Source organism: Onychostruthus taczanowskii, unplaced genomic scaffold (genome assembly GCF_017590055.1).
Source record: "Onychostruthus taczanowskii isolate IOZ18803 unplaced genomic scaffold, ASM1759005v1 scaffold4, whole genome shotgun sequence".
NCBI lineage: Eukaryota > Metazoa > Chordata > Aves > Passeriformes > Passeridae > Onychostruthus > Onychostruthus taczanowskii.
In genome coordinates, this window is record NW_024501459.1 from 211,038 (window position 1) to 232,176 (window position 21,139).

Sequence of the window (21,139 nt, forward strand, 5' to 3'; positions counted from 1 at the left end):
CAACAGAGTCAGCTATGACGACTGAGTATATACTTCATCTACATTATTTAAGCCTTGACTGCTCTAAGAAAAATATGTTATTATTTTATTGACAAACCACATCAGCTCAAGGCCAGTTGTAGGTAAGGTCTAAATTCAAAACTGTACGTCTACAGCTGCCAAACCAGCATGGATCACCAAGAAGATTTTTAGAAGACCACACAGGCAAGCCCTGTTCTGTTCTGTGCAAATAGCCTATTACAGTACTGTATTTTGTGTGCTACAGCCTTTAAAAGGAAATGACACAGTAATTTCCTGTCAAATCAAATAATTTCTAGCATAACTTTTCATTGGGGGTATTCTGCATGTATCTTGAAATTTGCTTTGTGGGGAGACAACAGGCACAGCTGCACATCTGGTAAATACATGTGCTTTGTTTTCATGTAGGGATATACATGAAATTAAATTCAATTTGATTCACCAGTATTTTACTGCCATGGCAAGCTGCTAAATGTAGCCTAGGAAAAACAAACAGACCCTTGAGGTAGCTGTCACTAGCTGATACAATGAGTTTAGTTTGGGATTTCATTCTGTATCTTGGGTTTTATCCCATCCATCTATTCCCTACTATTGCCCTTTTTCCATCTTGTTCAGTCATTTTTAACAGCAACCTGACGTCTGAGAGTACTTCACAACACAATGCCATCATTACACTCTCCCCCAGGGGTCAAGAATATATTTTACTCAATTTTTTTTTTTTGACAAATACATTTTAGGACTTCAGATGATATTGCAAAAAATATCTTTTTGTATTTCACTCAGATTTTGGATGTTGTTGTAAAAAGCATTGCTCAATTTCATTTTTACCTACTAGATTTTCTGCACAGATGCTCCTTTTTTTCCTCCTCCCCCCTTTTTTTTGTCTCCTTATTTCTGCTCATAGCTTATAGATGATCCTTCTCCATCCAGTGTATGTTTCAGCCTATATATTCACTGAAATTTTTTAAAAACTCCATTAAGACAATAGTGTTCAGTTGAGCACCCTATTGCTTGTTTTCATCCTTCCCAGAACTCAGTTATAGAGAGCATAATGAGTTACAAAGACAGAATCATAGAACTACTGAATGGTTTGTGTTGGAAGGGTTCTTAAAGATACTCTAGTTCCAATCCCCCTTCCATGGATGGGGATACCTTCTACCATATCAAGTTCCTCAAAGCCTCATACAACCTGGCCCTGACCACTTCTGGGGATGGGACATTCACACTACCCTGAGCAACCTGTTCCAGTGACTCACCACCATCATTGTAAAAAACCTCTTCCTTCTGTCCAATCTAAATCTGCCCTTTTCCAGTTTAAAAAGATTGCCCCTTGTTCTGTCACAACAGACCTGGTGAAAACTCCCTGTCCAACTCTCCTGTAAGTGCCCTCCAAGTACTGAAAGGCTACAATAAGCTCTCCCTGGAGCTTTCTCTTCTCCAGACTGAACAGTGCCAACTCTCTCAGCCTGTCTTTGTAGAAGAGGTGTTCCACCTCCCCAGTCATCTTCATGTCCCTCCTCTGGACCCACTCCAACATATCCATATCTTTTCTGTGCTGTGGACTACAGTCCTGGGCACAGCTCTCCAGGTGGGATCTCATCAGAGCAGAGCAGAGGGGTGGAGTCACCTCCCTCAACCTGCTGGTCAAACTGGGGGTGATGATTGCGATCAACTCAACTGATGCTATATCAATTCTCTGAATTAATCCTTGTGAGTTATTGGTGCTGCAGTTACTGTAGCAATTTATTATGCATTTTTGGTCCCACAGAAGTCAACCTATTACTATTAAGAGGCCAAAAAATTAATGGCATTGTTGTTGCTTTCACATTTAGTCCTCCTGTGCTGCTGTGTTGCAGCAGAAGGAGTGTCTCCCAGTGAGATGGGACCTGGGAAACAGGGTCTCCAGAAAGTTTACTAGAATGCTCTCCTTCTCCAGGAGCTTTATGGTGCAGCATACTCACACAGCTTTTTTCAGGTTAGCTTTACAATATGATTTGTAAACTTTAGAAACTGAAGCTTCTAGACTCCCCTATTATGAGGCCGAGTTTTATATAATTTAAGATTAATTCAGTGTTCCTATCTCTATAATTAAATTTGTCTGATTTTGTTATTTTGAGCACCTTCAGAATTTTTTTCAAAGAGCTTACTAGGCATTATGTTGAAAGGATTCTGCTCAAATTATATCGTTCATTCTCTCACATTGTTTTAAGGATAATTACTTAACTGATATTTGAATTAATGAAATAGGGTATGGAAAATCACTAAATTGCCCTGAAAAATCTTATGATTTAGGAAAAAAACCCTGCTTTTTTATTTCCTGTCTACTCGGTCCACTTGGGACATTTGCAGAGTTTAAAGTGGAAGTTCTCAAGCATGAGCCTGCAAGACCATTTATTCATTAATAAATCAACAGTCTCTAGAACCACAATAACTACCCACACTGTATATACTCATCAGTCAAAAGGCTGATAATGAAATATCCATGGTCCTTGAGAGATGTTGAGAACTGACAGGGAGTTGTTGCTAAGACAATCTTTTCTGTACAGCTGTAGGGATTGCTAAAGGATTTTTGAATGAGGGGGTTTTAAACACAAAAGTAGAATTTTTATGAGCATTTGACTGGAGATGGGATTTTTGAAGAAAAAATTACAAAGACCATGGGACTCACAATGAAATAGTAACAGTTGATAAGACTCCATTTTTGAGCTATTTTAATATCTGTAAAGAAAAAGAAAGCTTCCTGATCTTTTTTGACACTGATATCTTTAGGATACAGATACAATTCTGTAGTTAGTTTTTCGTGAAGTAATTAAATTTTTATTTTCATGTGTGATATTACAATTGGTCAGATACTTTACTAACTTTTTAGGTTCCAGAAGTGTTCTCTTAAAGACAAAAGGAGCCCTCCAGCTGTATTCTATGCCACACAATCCAGCCTTTAGCGAAGCTGATAAAAAAACAGTTTTGTCTTGTTATGGCTAAAAGAGAAACCTCTTCTAGTACTTGGGGCTAAAGACATTCCTCCTATCTACATATTTTCCCCATTTTTTGGGCTGACTCATTGGCTACATGGCAGAAGGGACCCACAAATCTTCCTCAGAGGAACAGACCTGGCTGATAATATTTGCATATCAGGGGCCAAAGTCCATGTTTTCCTATCACAACCATATGCAAATATTTTTATTGCCTGTAACAGCCAGTGTAAATACCTTGAGGGCCAAAAATGGAGCAACACTTTTTCAGCAACACCTGTAACTATATACTATGCTACATACCCTACAGTCACCTGCACATGGTAAAAAAGCACCAAGACTGGTAGCAAGACATGTCTCAAGTGCTGGGCTCTGGCAAAAGCAGAAAGCAACAGTGAACACCAGCAGTGACAGTGGCACAAGGTTTTATTTCCATTCCCTGCACCTCAAGTCACACCAACCATGACACATTGTTATTTACAGCAAGTATTTGTTAGTTGTCGTGATGCTGCACCGCAGGGTCTTGTGTGGCATCATGGTGAATTTTTTTAAATCCGGGGCTTGTTTCCAAAGTCAAGGGCTTCCTTAATTTGAGCTCATAGTTCCCAAGGCCTGTGCTGTCTGCAGGCTACACAGCCGTGGTGCAGGTGCACAGCAGGTGTGCAGGACAGCTCCGATGCAGTACGTACCAGCTGTATCACTGCATACACGCCAGCACCCATGCACAGCAACACGGGAACAGGGCTGGCTGGAGCTGAAACCCATCCATGGCTGCCCACACAGCTCCTCCAACAGAGGAGGGCATCACCAGCAAGTCCAGAGGACGGCCACAAAACTGATAAGGGGACTGGAGCACCTCCCCTAAAAAGATAGGCTGAGAAAGTTGGGGCTGCTCAGCCTGGAGAAGACAGGGCCATGTGAAGACCTCACAGTAGCTGAAGGGGGCCTAGAGGGAAGCTGGAGAGGGACCCTTCATCAGGAATTGTAGTGACAGGACAAAGAGCAATGGGTACAAGATTGAAAGAGGGGAAATTTAGGTTAGGTGTTAGCACTAAATTCTTTACTGTGAGGGTGGTGAGAAAAGGGAACAGGTTGCCCAGGGAGTTTGTGGATGCCCCAACCCTGGCAGTTTTTAAGGCCAGCCTGGACAAGGCCTTGAGCAACCTGGTCCAGTGGCAAGTGTCTCTGGCCATGGCAGAGGGTGTTTGGAGTAGATGATCTTCAGGTTCCATCCAACCTTTAATATTCCATGATTCTATCACCCATCCATCTCCAGCATAATGCTCCCCGTGCTTGCAGCAACCACTATGCCGGGCAGGCACAGGGCATTCAGTGCACTGAAAATAAACTGGAGACGATGTTTCACTGTACCTCACAGCATTCCCTACCCGCACTGGGTGCAGGCTGCGCAGGGGCTGTCCCACGGCGGCGGCACAACCCACACCCCCACCTCCCCCCGGCCCCAACCACCCGCGCAGCCCTTTCCCTGGAGGGCTGGCACAGCCCGGGATGCGGCAGGCGCGGGGGGAGCGGGCCGAGGGGCGGCGGTGGCCGCACAGGTGCTGCCGCAGCCCGTCGCCATGGGAACGGCGCTGCTGAGGGCGCGGCGGCCGGGCCCGGCCGGGCCCCCCCGCCCGCGAGTGGGAGCGAGGAGCGGGTGTGTGTGTGTGTGTGTGTGTCTCCCGGAGGTATTGCACTGTTTCCATAGGAACAGGCGGGGGGAGGCGATGGCGGCACAGCCGCACCCTCTCCCCGCTCCCCCTCCCCCGTGCCCTCAATGCCAGCCCGAGCCCTGAATCAATTAATGGAGCCGGCACCGGGCTGCGAGAGGGGCGAGGGCTGTGCCCCCTCTCGGGATAGCCCCCGCACCCAGCTGGCCTCGCGGCCGCGCTGCTTCCCCAGGGGGGACCCTGGGACGCGGGTCCCCGAGGGGTGGCCCGGCAGATGGTCCCTCCGCAGCCGCCCCCGTTCCCCGTCCCGTCCCCGGCGAGGTGCGCCCGGGGAGAGGCGCTGGGGAGCCCCGGCCGCACCCCGGGGACACCCGCGGGGAGAAGGGGCGGGGGACACGCACACAACAACAACAAAACCCCGTCCCCGCACGGCTGTTTACGGCACCATATGGCTGCAGGGGGAGGGGTGAGGGACATGTCTGCCGAGCCGCCGCGCTCATTATGTCCGATGGAGTCACGGTCACCGCGCCTCCGCCGCAGCCGGGGCGCGGGGGGACACCCCGCTGCCGGCACAGGCGGGCGGGGGCGTGCGGCCAGCCCCGCGGCCCAGGGACACTGGCAGCCCCGGTGGGGACAACGGGGAATAAACACACAGCGGTCTGCCTGCCCTGGTGCGGCCGGAGAGGGAAATCTACTCCCTTCCCCAAAGTCTATCTCTAGATCTGTTAAGATCTATGTATAGCGGCGTAAAGATGAATGTATGGGATAGAGCTCTATTTTGGATCACAACGCGGCAGTGCTTGAAACGTGAAAAGGAAAATACAAAATAAAAAGGTCTCCTGATGTTTTCTTTTTTGGGTTTTTTTGTTTGTTTGTTTTTTGGGGGTTTTTTGTTTGTTTTTTTTTTTTTTTTTAATGGGGGGGTTTGAGACGAAAACCTGACCCATTTCGGGGCATCTCTATCTATGGCTGGCACGTACGAAGTGCTGGGAGGGAAGCCCTGAGCATCAAACGCTACCCCGAGATCCACAGCGATTAATGCTATTTTTTTTCTTTCCAAGCGAGGCAGCCATTCATTTCAGAGTAATCCTTGCCGCACGGCGCTGATGGAGGCACGCTCGGTGCAGCGCGTCCTGCCTCTGGAGAGCTTTCTCGGCTGGGGCAGGGGAAATGCTTTGAAATGGCTTATGTCTTTCCTCTCAATGATTCATAAGATAGGCGCTAAACCTTGCCATTATTAGAGAGATAAAAATCCACAGACTATGGGGTCTGATAATAGGCAACTATACTGTTATCCATATTACCTTGTAAAATTGAAGTATTGATTTTTTTTAAAGCATGGTTTGCTACTTAGCAGACCAATCCCACTACTATTGTAGTCAGTGAGATTTTGCTATTGACTTCAGTGGGAACAGCTTTTTGCCTTTAAAATGGTCTATTTCACATTATTATGGTAATATCATTCAGCAGTTCTTAAAATTGGCCTTCTTGGCCTTGGACATTTTAAAAGATTTATGTAAAAATTACTTCAACTCAACTTCTTCACCTCCTTTCTGCTCATGTTTTGTCCAAAGTTTTGTTTGGATAAAGCCAACAGATAACTTAGTGTTCCAGATGGTTGTGGGTGGACTGGACCTAATAGATTCTCCAGTTATGTGTGTTTAAGTGTTTTTTGTTTTGGTTTGGCTTTTTAATTTTACAGAAGCCTAGATTTAGAAACCCATTTGTAGATCTCCTGTTGTGTGCAGCTTTGAATGCATTTGGTTTCTCACCAAAATAGCATGCCTTCCAAAGCAAGATTAAAAATCTTAAAATGCAGCCAGCACTGGGAGTGGTTCAGTTCGACTGATGCCACAAAAACAGGCTGATCCTCCTGCCCATAGATAACATACATCTGAATCTTGGCACCTGCCATTGGATTGGAATTCAAAATGAGAAACAGTGGGCCTTGAGGTCTGGAAATAAAGGCTGCATAGGGGGGAAAAATGTTCTCTGCCTATTAGTAAGTAATAAACTGCAGCAGTAAAGACAAATGACAAGGATTGAGGAAAATACACTGTGGGCATCAGATAGATATTGGGGCTATGACACAATGGTAAACATATCCAAATTCAAAGTGCTAAGTGTATCTAGCACCTATATTAGCTGTTTGCCTATTTGTGTAACTAAAAGCTTTTTATTGTCTAGCAACATTCTGCTTAGCTACTTTTTGCTACATCATGCTGTGATACTCATTGAACTAACTGTTGACTAATAGACTCCAAATTGTAATAAATAGATAAATGGTTGGGAATAGACATTTATCCAAAATTCTGCTGATATCAAATTTCCTTAAGAAAATGCTTCCCCCTGTGCCTCCCCAAAATTTTATTTCATCTTTCACATATTTTCCAGGCAGTTTTGTTATGCAGTTAATATCTTAAGTTGTTCTGTGCTTTTAGGTAGCTGACAGGTATGCCTAGCTGCTTAAATACTACTTTTGAAGATCAGAAGTAGTTTTATTACCCAGTCAACAAAATGCATCTGTCTTCTTTTGCCTGCTTTATTTCATTAGCTTTTTTATTATTATTATTATTATCATAATTACTGTGAAATGTGTCATATATGTTCTCTAGGCTTGTATTATTTTCCTCAGCCTCCATCTCTTCCAAGGCTGACTTTCTTGCTTTAAGGATCAGCTCATAGGAAGCTATTAAGCCAAAGTTTGTTTTTACTTGATTGGTTTTAACACTTCACTCCATTTGTTCTCTCATCTCACTTTCCTTCCACTCTTATTAGAAGCAGGATTGCTCTAATGCAAATATAGTTCAAAGAGACAGAAAAAAGAGAAAGAGATCTGAATTATCCTCATAGCAGATGTCCTAATGCAATATCTGTGGAAAAGGGAGATTATTTTAAAACAAGTAAACAAACAACCTCAGTAGTGTAATTGAGGGTGAACCTATGTGTTATGTGTGTTTACTTGGTGAGAGATGCTCGTTTATTTCACTTAAATATATGTATGGCTTAGAGGACTGAAATCAAGCTAATTCTCTGCTTTGGTTTATTCCTCCTTGAACAATCAGAACTTGGGGATTTCTACAACAGAGAGCTGTCTGCACAGTGCATTGCATTGAGTGCACTCCACTGTTGCAGAAGATTATGACCAAAGAGCTGGGAGCAGGGTGCCCTTGTTGTTATTTTAGAGCTGAATTTGGCCTTACAGTTACTAAACCTTTCTTGATATTTTTATACATTTTATAAATTTCTCTATATGCTTGTTAAGCATTGGTCTCTGGCACATTGGAATTTACCTTGGCAAAACCAGGTAGCACTTACATATAATTAATTCTTCACAAATAGAAAAAATATTATCTAAATGTATCCAACTGAGGTTCAGTCATTGCTACCCAGTCAACCAACACCAGCTGATGGGGGCATTGAGTGCCCAGGGTGGTGGTTTGTGGGGGAACTCCTCCCTCGGGCACTGACCCCAAGCATCAGCCAGGGGCTGCATTATGTCCTCAAAACAGGGGCATAACCTTTGTACCAAAAATTTTTTAAAAATTATTCACAGAGCTTCTGCTGGTCCTATCCCAGGAGGGGATTTCACTCAGCATGATTTAGGATGACAGGATGGGTCCTTCAAACCTCACAAATGTCACTGGCTTAACTCCTTCCAACTTCCTTCAGCTACAGTGTTTCAGCTTTATTGTAGATTTCTTGGTTCACTCTTTGGCTCTATTAGGCAAAATACTAATTTACTTTAAAGTGCTATCACTTAATCATCTATATTGTACTTTACTTATTTGCCTGCTTTTAAATTACAGCAAGAATGATAATGCAAATTTCTTGAATGTTTTGAAGTCTGTATATGTGAAAATTTTCCTGACTTTACATCCATTAAAATTAAATTTATTAAGAAAGAAATCTTATAATTACCTATAAATTCATTAAAGTTCAATGATAAGAAGCAGAATAAATACATAGTTCATTGCAATTCTATTAATTGAAATGTTCTACTTATTAATAAAATCTGACCTGCTTTCTCTTATTTAGGAATGCTTTTTCCTACGCAGCTTTTGAAAGCAGTCCTTTTGCTTCCAGTTCAAAATGTAAGATTCAATTAGGAATACAGGTAAAACAGTACTTTCAGTTCCACTGAAAGTACTTCCAGTTTCCTAGAAGTCTGATGTATCTTGCCAAAATTGGGATGAAGAGAATAATACTGAAATTTTCTATATAGAGGGGCAATTTAAAAAGAAGAAATTAGTCTTATTTTAACTAGCTTTATTCACTTCCAAAGCTAGCTTTATTTATATTGCTTTATCATTTGCTTAGATGCAAATTTAACTATTTGTAAGCTCCCTATATGTCCAGTTCAACTCTCAGTTACACCAAAACAATAATAATGAGGCCTTCTACATTAGTAATATGTGGCAGAGGATTTGTGTAAGTTTTCCAAAAAACACAGGGTCATTGTGCAAGAAGTTTACAATAAATGGCCTTTTGAGAATTCTGCTGCTGCATTCATACAGAATTTGCTATCCCATTTCCTTGTTGGATAAGCCCAAATTGAGACAAAAAGGGATAAATATATGAGATCTGCCTGAACTACAGTTTTTTGATGGATGGCTGGCATTCAAATATAGCACTCATTAAAAGAATGCCGACTGTTTGATCAGTAACAATTAAATACTTCAGTATTACAGCAACCATTACCAGGGGGCTTTACTGAACTCTCAGAATATAAAAAGATAAAGGTTATCAAAAGATGTCATAAAAAAAGCTATGACTATGTCTAGGTTAAAGGAGGAAGGAAGGAGCTACATTCTTTTTTTCTTTTCCACTTCCATTTCTTGAGATATGCAACAGGACAAGTCATCTAATTACATATATGCCATACTTCCTAGTCCCATTGGTCAAAAAGCAAATTCTTTTCGCAAATTGTCATCACTGCAATGAGCTAATTCCTCTCATATTTGTCATTAATTCTCTAACAATTCTGCTCTTTTTTCTTTTCTTCCCACCACAGTAAGGGTTTGCTAATAGTCTCGACAAATACACACACTCAAAAAGCTGACACAGGTAGACAAAAATACAGAGGTGAAAACAGCACATTCCTTCTCACAACAACTGCAGTAAATTGTAAACCAGGGGTAGCTCATTGCAAACTTTCTGTGTAAACCACAATAATCTCATGCACTGGTTCACATAGTGCTGGACCTCAGAAACTTGATTGTCTCTCTCCTTCCTCCAGACTAGTGATATCACCACAGCAACGAGCCACAGAAGCTGCTACAGCCCAACTGACCAACGAACCATCTAGTACCAGACTGCAAGGGAGTCTGCAAAAGATGTTTCAGAGCTCAGTAATTAGTAAATAAACAAATTCCTAAACAAAATACTGTGCAGTAATGACCAATTTATTTTTCCACTGCTATAGCATCAGCCAACCTAAGACATACCTAAAACTTACTAAGTTATTCATGAAACAAGAGCATGAAGGCTGAGACCTTTTAACCAGCAGTGTTAAAATTCAGTCCAAAGTGGAAGGGGATGGGAGGGTGCTGGGATTTCAAGATGCCCCCCCAATCTTTCCTTGTGTTGAATGGATGGGCTGGAACATGACACAGCATAATAGAGGCTCTATAGGACAACATCTGGGGAGAGGCTGCAAGACACCAAGGGAGAGCCAGGCAGCAAGTTCATGTCATCACACCAATGCCCTCGCTCCTGGTGGCACAGAGCAGGAAGGGCATGGACATGACCTTGTCCTCACTTCTGCTCCAGCTGCAAAGCTGAACTGACATAAAGAGAGTGCTACATCCTTATGAGAGCCACAGAGCTCCTGTAAAATCCTTGGAAGAAATTTTGGATTAATCAGTCAGGGTTTCTCTAGGGACAGCAGTGCAGACTTTCCATTCCAAACACTTTGGTTTATAAAAATGGCCTAGCTTTGAATTTACCTTCTGAGATGGTTGTCAAAAGAGCCTTGGGACATGAAATAGAATTTAAAAGGGTAGCGACTGAATTTTCTCTGCTGTTCACCAGTATTTACACCACGCTATTTCTCTCACTTTCTTTCTACCTCTTACATGTCTGTTTTCTGCTGAGCATTTTTTATCTTAATGTTGATATTTTTGGGTGATATAACAATTTAAACTATTTTTCATGTAAGTACCTTTTTTCTTTTATAAGCTTGGTTACCTCCCATGGACCTTTAATCTCTTGCAACCTTTTAGAGAGGAGATAAATACACTAAGCATGCTATTAAAGGCAAGGACATACCATTTAATGTATGAGAATAATAAGTTTTCAATGTTATTCTCTATACTTTTCCTAATGCTGATTTTTGTTATATGTGCAGTGCTCATTTTGGATAGACTTATTGATTTGTTTGAAACCATTCCTAAATATTTCCCTTGAGATATTACATTAATTCCATATATTTTAGATGTGATTGAAAAGCTTGAATTCTTCCTTTTCTCTCCAAAAGCTAATATCATGATGGCATAAAATGTAAATTATCTGGCAACGGTCTGTAGGGAATTCTGCCTCTGCCACAATTTCTCCCTTTTTTCTCCCTTTGTTGCAATATTTCTATTTTACCTCCCAATTCTTCTTTGACTTAACCTAATTAATTTGTATTTCCATCCATTGTTGAAAAACCCTTCATGTCTCTGAATTTTAGGTGCATATATGTACACATACGTTCACATATATATATATATTTATATACATATGGAAGGGGGTGTACATATGCACATTGGAGTGCATTGCGTAGCTCTCAAATACTTGCTATGGTTTCCCAGTTCTTCATCAGTTTTCATTTGTCATCATAGCCAAAGTTGCAACCCTGCTTTAACAAAGTCTGTATCAGATGGATTTAATTTTAGAAGGAAGCAAGAAACAAAGTTTTCACCTGAAAATTTCTGAAAGATTCTTGAACACAAGTTGGAAGAACATCATTAACTGCCACAAAATCCAAACTAGTTCCATCAGAACCAGCTCCAGTTCATATTTATGCTTAAGATAATTTTTAATTACTCTTACTGGTTTTGGTTTTTTTTTTTAGTGTTGACATATGATCCACTAGTCTGTTATTTCTATGAGCTATTTTTATACCCTGTTTTTTTCCCTTTCTAGTACATTCTTGTCCATACTGCTGTATCATTGTCATATATAGTGGCAAATAGTATATTTTAGTAGTATTTTAGTTACTTCATTCTTAAGTTTCTTTAGTGGTTTTGAATTTGTGCAAGTCCCAGTGATGTGCTGCAATGTAATATCCCCTCTTTTTTATTTCTCTATTTCTAACCATTCTTCAATTTTACCACCTGAAAAATGTAAACCCAGGATAGACACTTCTTTATCACCCTCACCAGAAAAGATACACACTGAAAAATAAAGTTTTGTGAAACGTGCTTATAGTCCTCGTCTTTCCTGTCCACTGAAACCTCTGGCCATACCTTAGCTGCTCGTCTCTTATTGAGTCTAATTACCTACATAATGATTTGCCTGTTACTCATCTATCAGCTCAGGGTATCACTATCAGGGTAGTGAAAGTCCATTCCTAAATGTGATTTCCTATATACAAGCACATTGCTGCTTTACCCTACAGATAAGTCATGATTTAGTGGCAGCTACTTCAGCTCTGAATCTGCCTTGAACAAAAGTTTTCTACAAACTCCACCTGGCAGTATTAGTAGTGGTATGTGTAAATCCAGAGGCAACAAAAAGAGCAATCACAAGTCATATTAATTTTAAAGCTTTACAGTGAGTTAGATTCATAAGTCATTTAAGTGCAAGTAATCTCACCAAGTAAATTTTCTCTAAGTACAGTCAAAATGTTGTAGCATCTATGTCTTGTATTAAAATCTCTGGGGTAACAAAATGTACAAAAGCTTCAGACACACAGACCTTACTATCAATATTATACGTAAAACCTCTCTTTTCCCTAAGGAGTTTAATTACAGGCTCTTAAGTAAAAAAGGTTGAATGGGCTTCATCCTAGGCAGAAGTAGGTCATTTGATAAATGTCATCCTTCCAAGTCTATACAGAATATTTGTTTCTGAAAAAAGTCTCTACTTGAGGTTAAGTCTAACATAGATCAGTTTTATTAAGTAAACTGTTCACTACAGATAGCCCCTTAAGTTGAAGAGTATCCACATATACAAGGAAATGTTTCAAACACCCCATTTGAATTTCAACAACTAGGCTGTAATCCCAGCAGATGCACACAGTAACTGTCAAGTTTTGCAGCTTGCAGAGTTATTGAATAAGCAGTTAGAAGCCTGTACAACCGTCTGTGACAAAGTTGATCATCGCTAAGAAAATCCATGTGCATCTGAAAAATGCTCAATGCCATAACCTGTGGCATTTCTTTCCTGTATATTGACAATGCCTGGATATTGTATGTTCATAAACCATTAAAAAATACCTTGCTAGTGGAATTGTAAAGTTTTGAGACTCATCTATTTAAAGAGAACAAGAGGGTAATTTAAGCAAGCTGTGGGATCACTTTCAGTGCTCTTTCAGGACAATGGAAGCAATTCTCATTGCACCAACTAACACTGCCTGAGCTTTCAAAAGTCAGAGAGGCTTCTGGAAGGTTTAAAATGACATAGACAAGACAAAAACATATTTTACATCCTGTAAAGCTCTACTAATTTTGGTGACTGTGTTGACCAGTCAACCTACTCAACAAGGAACACAAGATGCCTGTGATGCTCTGCAATGCATGGGAGGCTGCAGAATCTGGTATGATCCTCCCTCCTGGAGAGTGTGTTTCCTGCCACGCTGTCTCATGATCTTTCTCCACATCTACCTCATTTATACGCTCTGCTTATTTTGTTCCTCTTTTACCAGCAAACTCTCAACAGGTGTATCCTGCATAACTGGGGAAGATTGGGACCCAAATAGCTTCCTTGAGACCAAACCTAACAGCTGCTAGTTGCCTCCTTTCAACAGCAGACAAACTCACAGTTCAGTGTCAGCCAATTTTAATTTATTTTTGTAGTGTAAAATGAAATTTGAATCATTAACTCCCACCCACATTCATCCAGCACTGGCACTAGCCTTCTTCCCCCATAGGCCTGTGTTCATGGGAAGCCCTCTCTACCTGCAGTGTCTCTGTGGATCTGTGTAGTCTCCCCAGATCCTGTCTCCTTTCAGTCTAGAGTTGAACAACAGCAATGGTGATGATCACCCCAGAGGACAGAGAAAGAAAGTTTCTCCGTAAAAAGATCAGATAAAGTCCCATCAGGCTATACTGATGCCTAACAGCTCATTTTAGCCCTAACCTTCCAGCTTATTTCCCAGTGATCACATAGCTGTGTAGCCAGAGAAACAGCACTCGGTACGTCCAAAGAAAATTGGGACTGGAGCATCTGAGCAGCAGTCCTGCATCATGACCAAATCCAGTGCAGCTTCACTGACAAGAGACTCAGAGTGAGAACGAAGAAACAAGTTCACTATCACCTCTGTCTTCTCAGCAAGGGTTCACAGAAGCATGAAAATCAAACTGTGAGGTTTTATTTCTGATCGCTGGAAATGTTTGGGCTTTTGAGCTGCAAGTCTGGCCTCTGCCCAGGTGATAGCTCTGAAATTTTCATCCTGTCAGTCATTACATATGTATATATGGAATGGATACATCAGTGCTAGCTTTTGTTTGCACACTGCTACCCCCTATTTCATGTTTCTAAGTAAAGTCAACATTTTCTAACCTTAAAACACTTCATTTTAAAAAATCTGCTCTCCTTGGCTCATTTATCTTTGAAAATTCCAACTCAGCATTGTTGCTAAGAAATCTCAGCTCCTCCTGTCCCTTTGCCTCTCTCACACAGGCATGTGGAGATGGCATCTTACATATGGGTGCTTTAACATTTTTTAATTCCAGGACAGAGTTTTTCTCTTTATTGATGAACACTCCCCTGAATGCCTGCATTAAGAGTTGCCAACTAAACCGGTTTTGTTCCATCTGCTGTGACCATTTTCCAGCACTCCCTCTCTGATTCACCAGCATCCCTCCTCACCGACTCCATCGGGAGGTCTGCAAACCGCAGGGCAGAGGCTGCGGGTAAAGGGAGGAGACAGAGCTCTGCAGACCTGAACAGGGGTTAAGGAAAATGTGGTGGGCAGTTAGAACAGGACGGATGTGGCAGGGCTTGAATACCACTCCTGAGCCTGGAAGGTGCATTTAATGGGACTGTAAAACTCCTGCAGCATCGTACCTTGGGATAAATTACAGCTCACCCTCAGCATCACCTTTCTGCAGTACTTACTGCCATTATGTGCTGGCAGTTCAGTGGGCTACACAGCTACCAATATATATTTGACAAACACTTTTATAATTTGTTTTTCCTATGGATGGGTACAAAAATGTGGAGAAATGCAAAAAAAACCCCAAACAGATGCTTATTTTCAAATTGCTACAAAATGCCCTAAAATAATGAACAATTTTCAATGTAAGATAGCTTAAAGCAGTAAATTTTGACCTATAAGCTATTTATGTTGTGATCTGTTTTTTTCTATTGTTCATGAACAAAGTAATTTATCTAAAAAGAAAAGGAACATAAACTGTATCTATCTACCATTATTCATGTCCAACCAAACAAGAGGTGGGTTGGGACACAGCCTGTTCCTTAGAGCTGACTGGTCTATAATTTTAAGCCTTAAATCCTGTAATCAGGTTCAGTAGTACAGCCCTGTACCTGCAGAAAGCCTTGCTGGTCTGCTAGCAGCAACCTATGAGGTACCAGATCCTCCTGGAGGATCTAAAGATTTAAGCTAAACAAAATCTGGTTTCAGAATGAAAGTTCATTCTCTGCTTATAGTTGGAAAATATAAAAGAAAGCACAGGAAAATTCATACATTAGGTCTGTGATATCAAAGTCAATGGAGTCATTTGAAATTAGTAATGACATAAAAGTAATCTGAACTTGGCCTTTGAGGTTATATTCTATTAGTTTTCTAATGCTGTGTAAATTCTATATTTAAAAGCTATCCTGCAGTCATCTTGGCCATTCTTTTTTAATGGAAGTTTCTGCTTAAAGTCCACTGATACAGCTCAAGCCATTATTTTATAACTTATTTTCAGGGTCCATATTTGTGTCCACACACAACATCAAGCCAGAGAAAGAAGAGTGGTGAGGAGAAACTTGTTTTCAAGTTGCCAATCAATAAATAGCTGCAGCTAAAGAAATTATGCAAAAATAAATTTTAAAAATACACCATAAAATCATGTGTACACTTAGAAAGGATATCTTACTAGAGACACTAGTTCCATACCTCCTCATGGTTGGTGAGTACCAACTATTGAAAGTCGACAGTGTCAACCATTTGGCATATTTATTGGCCTAACCTGTTTTATTTATACAGCGTGTCTAGGCTAGATATCATTTCACTGCTTTCACAAAGTGCAGCTTGGGCTTGATGAAATAAAACCTACAGTAGTGACAGAAACAATCTGAAAAGTTGCAGAAGTGAAATACTCACTATGTTGCATACAGGAATACCTTAAGCATACAGAAATAGCTTATTGTGTGCTGTCCCACCCTGGACCTAAAATGGCTGTTTTGCAGGGAATGTTGTTGCCTGGTGACCAAAAGTGCATCTCCTAGGCCACAGAGGGATGTGAACATTCAGAAATTGATTTGTTCCTGTTACTCTTGAGGAGACCATACCCGTAAAATAGATTAAGCCAGCACATAATCATCTATGCATTCTCCTTGCTGGCATGCTTAAACTTGATACTGAAGGCAGGCCTGTGATTTTGAGCTACTTATCAACCAGGCAGGGGAAAAGCAGAATAACACCTCGTGCACTACTGCCCACAGAATATGAAAGTAGACCAAGCCTGAGCTACTGTGAGGCTGCAAGACACCCTGCTTCAATTAAGTCTGTGTTGTACATCTAGCCTGTTCCGGTGCAACCTCCCAGTTGCTATCAGGCTCTCTTTCTTTCATTAGAATCAAGTAGTTAATTAGCCCCAGCCTGTCCTCTCTCCTTCTCTCTTTCCCTTTAACGCAGCAGTAATGATGTCTAATTACCAGCAGCAGTGGATTACAGCACCATCAGGAGCAAATCTCTCTGGCTGACAGCAAAGCTGAGCAGCAAATCTTAAAGCTTCAAGGAGAGAGTAATTCCTAACAAAGTATTTGAATATTTGCTTATTTTTGACCAGCTTGTAACTGTAGAGTCCAGCTTGTAATTTCATCCATCCTGATATTGAACAGGGAGTGCTCATGCAGTGATTAATTTTAAATTGAAATTAATTTTACCTATGGTGAGATCAAGTGATGGACAAAAAGAGGGAGAGGATGGACAGATTCACAGTTTGGGGCTCTGCTACCTTTTGGGCCTGTCCCTGAGGATTGGACAGGCCCAAATGTGTGGGATAACCATGAGAGAGGGGAGGAAAAAAACAAAAATTATCACAAATTTTAAAACTCTTAAATAATAATTATGAGTTAAATAAATGAGAGAATGGGCTTTTAAGGCTTACCAACAATTACTGTCTGATGAAAATCCAATTTTTTCTCCCTGTAACTTGTCATTCCCATCTGGGTGAAATTCTAGACCTCTTGAAGTCGATAGGAGCTTTGCCACTGACTTTCTCTGCGCCAGGGGCTGCATCCCTGTTCTGTCAGACATGTTCTTTCTGAGCCCTCAGTGCCTGCCAGGCACTGCCCAGCCCTGGCAGTAGTGCATACAAACCACTGCCACCCTGTGGGTCTGCTTAAATACTCCTCTGCCTTTTGTGGTGGGATAGTGACACCAGATTCATGGGTTTAGGAGGGGCTGGCGTTTGTTTTTCAGAGCTGAATGTTGTTGAGCATCCCCTTTTCCCATTTATGTTGGACAACAAATTTCTGATGGCCAGCAGGAGGAAATTTTATGTATGTATTCTGAAAAGGTTTATATGTCATTGCTCAGGTTATATACAGATATTCAGGAATTGCTTACAGATAGGTCATGCTAACTTCTCCTTTTTTGATTTCATTAGTAGTCCCAATTTTATTAGAATTCCTCCTTGGTTGCTAAACTATATGAAGAGAGTTACTCCTGTATAAATATAAATACTTGTATAGGGACATACAGAGACATTCACAGCTAAGGGTGTGATTCCCACAAATGTACATAAGGTAAGACCTGCAAGACAGTCGACCTCTCACTGAAATCCCTTGTGGGAAAAAATAAAAATAAAAATTGATTCTGTGTTTTTAAAATAGAAAATAGGATGGAAGGTGGGACTCCAGGCTTTCATGGCCTAGCAAAGGTGAGAGAAAATAAACAAGCTTATCATCACTGAGTCTTGTGTTTCAGAGGACCAGAGAAGCACTTAATTTTTAAATTCCATTGTGTAAAATTAAAGGTTATCCTCTTTATTTAGTAGGGCAGTCAATGTCATTTTTAAACATACTGAATTTGCTTACAGTTTTGAATTCATAGTGAAAAAAACAGTCTTGGGAATAAACAATCCTGCCCACTGGCCCTTCAAAAGAATTATTTCAGTGAGCAGAAGAGATATTTAGAAATACTAAGCTAATTGGAGACTTCTGCTTTAGGCAACATTTTTGTTATAAATTGTATCTATGGTACTGTCTGGGCTCAGAGATGAGCAATCAATCTTGTAACACTAAAACAGAGATCTGCCAAATCATCTGATCTATAGACAGACCTGAAACACTTCAGTGAATAAAAACCACAGAGAAAGAAAAAACTGTCCAGCGCTTCTCTTTTACTTTAAATCTTCATATTCAAGATCTCCTTAAAATTAATTTCCCACTTCTGCCTCCTCATAGCCATGACGGCACTGATGACAAGGGGGCAAATACAAGCCAGCCCCTGGGAATGCCCAGGTTTATGACTTCAGCAAGGAGAAGAGAGGCAGATTTCCCCGGCAGCCTACGTCACAACCCAACCCAGAATACTTTCCAAGAAGACCCCTTTGCTGCGCCACCCAGCAACCTTCCCGTCAGGTCCGGATAAGCTGCCACTCCAGGCAAAAAAAAAAAAAAAAAAAAAAAAAAAAAAAAAAAAAAAAAAAAAAAAATTTTCCACCAAAAAAAAAAAAAGAATATTGCTCATCCAAGCCAAATGCCCAGGCAGGAATATTTTTAATTGCCGGGTTTCCTTTCTCGGCTCCCCCTCCACACCCGCCCCACGCACAGACAAAAGAAGCTTAGCTTGCGTGACCCAGCGCATAAGAAGTAAGAATAATGATACATTAAGAGAGTTCAATAGGCAAAACCTACTTGCAACCAACAGTCCCCATCTTCTTAAATAGGAAAATCTGTCGCTCCTGCCACCACCAAGCATAATAGCTCTCCCGCTGTCAGACCTGCGCCGAGCCCGTAACGCCAGCGCCTGCCGGGGATGCCACGCTACCCTAGCGCATCGAACGGAGTGCTGAGGGGCTCCTGAGACCCCAGAAAGTGTCACAAAATACACCCTTCCCTCGGTCATGCGGAACCCCATCCTCCCTTTGTTGAGCATCCTCTCTCTCCCGCCGCCCCTTACTAGCGCAGCCGGCGCTTCACAGCCAAGCCGGGCACATTCGTGGCCGCTCGGCGGCGGCGCCAGGGCTGCGGGATAACAATAAAGAAAAAAAGGATAAAAATAATACTAATAAATAAATAAATAAATAAACCCCAACAGAGATCCCGGGGAACCACCGCCCGGCGCCGCGCCTGGCTTTGTGCCAGGCAGGGTACCCCGTGCGCCATCCATCAGCCCCGCCGGCGGCGGGGGCCGCTGCCCGGGGCGGCGGGGCCCGGCACAATGGCCGGAGCGGCGGCGGCGGCGGGACAATAGCACACCCCAAGCCCGCCGCAGCGGCCCGGGGGGGACGGGAGGGACGAGGAGGACGAGGAGGAGAACGACACCGACCCGGCGGAGTGCGTTGTGCGCACGATCGCTTTAAATAAAAGGACCCACAAAGACCTCGGCGGTGTATAATGTGACAGGCAAACGCAACATGGTGATGATGACTTGGGGGAAGAGGGAGGAAGGAGCCAACTGTGGCTGCGGCTCCCCCTGCGCCTCTCGCTCCCGGAGCGGGCTGCAGCGGCCGACATAGAACAAGGAAGACAATTCTCTACTAACCGTGGTTTTGACTGGCACGTACAGCACTTGCTTCCCTCCTCCAGCACCACCACTGACCTCGTCCGAGTTGCCGAGCTGGAAGCCTTTAGATTTGACCCAGAATTTGAATTTGGCATTATCCGTGGAGCTCGACTCAGAGCCGTTCAGGAGCTGGACGATCCGGTCGTATTTTTTACGGGTCACCGTCTTGGTTTTTCCTGAGTCCCCGTAAGTCCTGAGACACCAGTCCTGAAACTGGCGGTACATGTCCCGGTCGCTGCTCTCCATAATCTTCTAATACACACACGCACACATGCACACGCCGGGGCGCACACACACACACACGGACACGCACACAGACACGGGCAGACACACGGACACGCACACGCCGCCCCGAAGCGGGCCGGGGTACGGGGCCGGGCCGCCCCGCCGCACTTTGCACCTGTTCACCCAGCGCTCATGAAAAATGCATCCACCTCCGAGCCGGAGCGAAGGAGGTCCCGGTGCAGGCAGATCCCAGCGGATTTTTTTTTTTTTTTTTTTTTTTTTTTTTTTTGATAAGGGCATTTGCTAAAAATGTTGTCCTTCATTTTTTTTTTTTTTCACAGGAGGCAAAACGGATCTGGTGGAGGTTCCTCTTATCCTTCCAATGTACGTGATCAGTCTCTTTAATAATTGTGCAAGGCAGGACTATCCCACTGGCTCCAGCAGCGTCTTACCCGGAGAGGGTTCGGGTGGATAAATAATTAAAATCCTATCCCTCGGCTTAGCGAAGAAAAAAGAAAATATTGACTTGGATCCTTCTTCTTTTCCATACATCAACTGCACCCGGATTCACCCTGGATAGTGCAGGTGAAGGAGGGAAAAAAAAAAAAAAAAAAAAAAAAAAGAACGGAAAGAAGAGAAAAAGCCCACCCTAGTCCGCCCCGGCAGCCCTAGGCTGTCTTCTCCGAAGGCTTTCTGAGCTTTCTGTCTCTGTCCTGGCGGGCTGTGCCTCTCCCCAAAGCCGCCTCGCCGCGCAGGATGGAAGAAGCACTGAAGGGCACACTGGTCTCTTTGCTCCCCCTTTATTCCAAGGCTGGGCGGCTTTGCTTCAGATATCCCCGCTCCGGGCATGAAGGTACTGGAAAGAAAGAAAGTTCTTACCTGCTATTTTCTAAGCCTAATGCATCCGATCCGGGTTTAAAGTACATAATTTTTAATTTTTAAAAAATGGTCTGTGAGAATTTCACTTCCTCATATTGAGTCCCATTGAATTTTCAAATGCCCTTTCAGGAATTTTCCTCTGTTTATTTACATAGCAATCCCAGCCGATGGAAGGAAAAAAGAAAGAAAAAAAAAAAAAAAAAAAAAAAAAAAAAAAAAAAAAAAAAAAAAAAAAACAACAAAAAAAAATCAACAGTTGAAAT

At 42.3% G+C, this 21,139-nt stretch overlaps 1 protein-coding gene across 4 annotated transcripts in view; it reads right to left on the reverse strand.

Moving 5' to 3' along the window:
* Positions 1-20,018, reverse strand: part of NOL4 (nucleolar protein 4) — a 188,621-nt gene extending 168,603 nt beyond the window's left edge. For all 4 annotated transcript variants that reach the window (XM_041412820.1, XM_041412819.1, XM_041412818.1 and 1 more), the window contains exon 1: positions 19,752-20,018. In XM_041412820.1, coding sequence (XP_041268754.1) covers positions 19,752-20,018 — 267 coding nt within the window. The remainder of the gene's footprint in view (positions 1-19,751) is intronic.
* Positions 20,019-21,139: the final 1,121 nt, after the last annotated feature.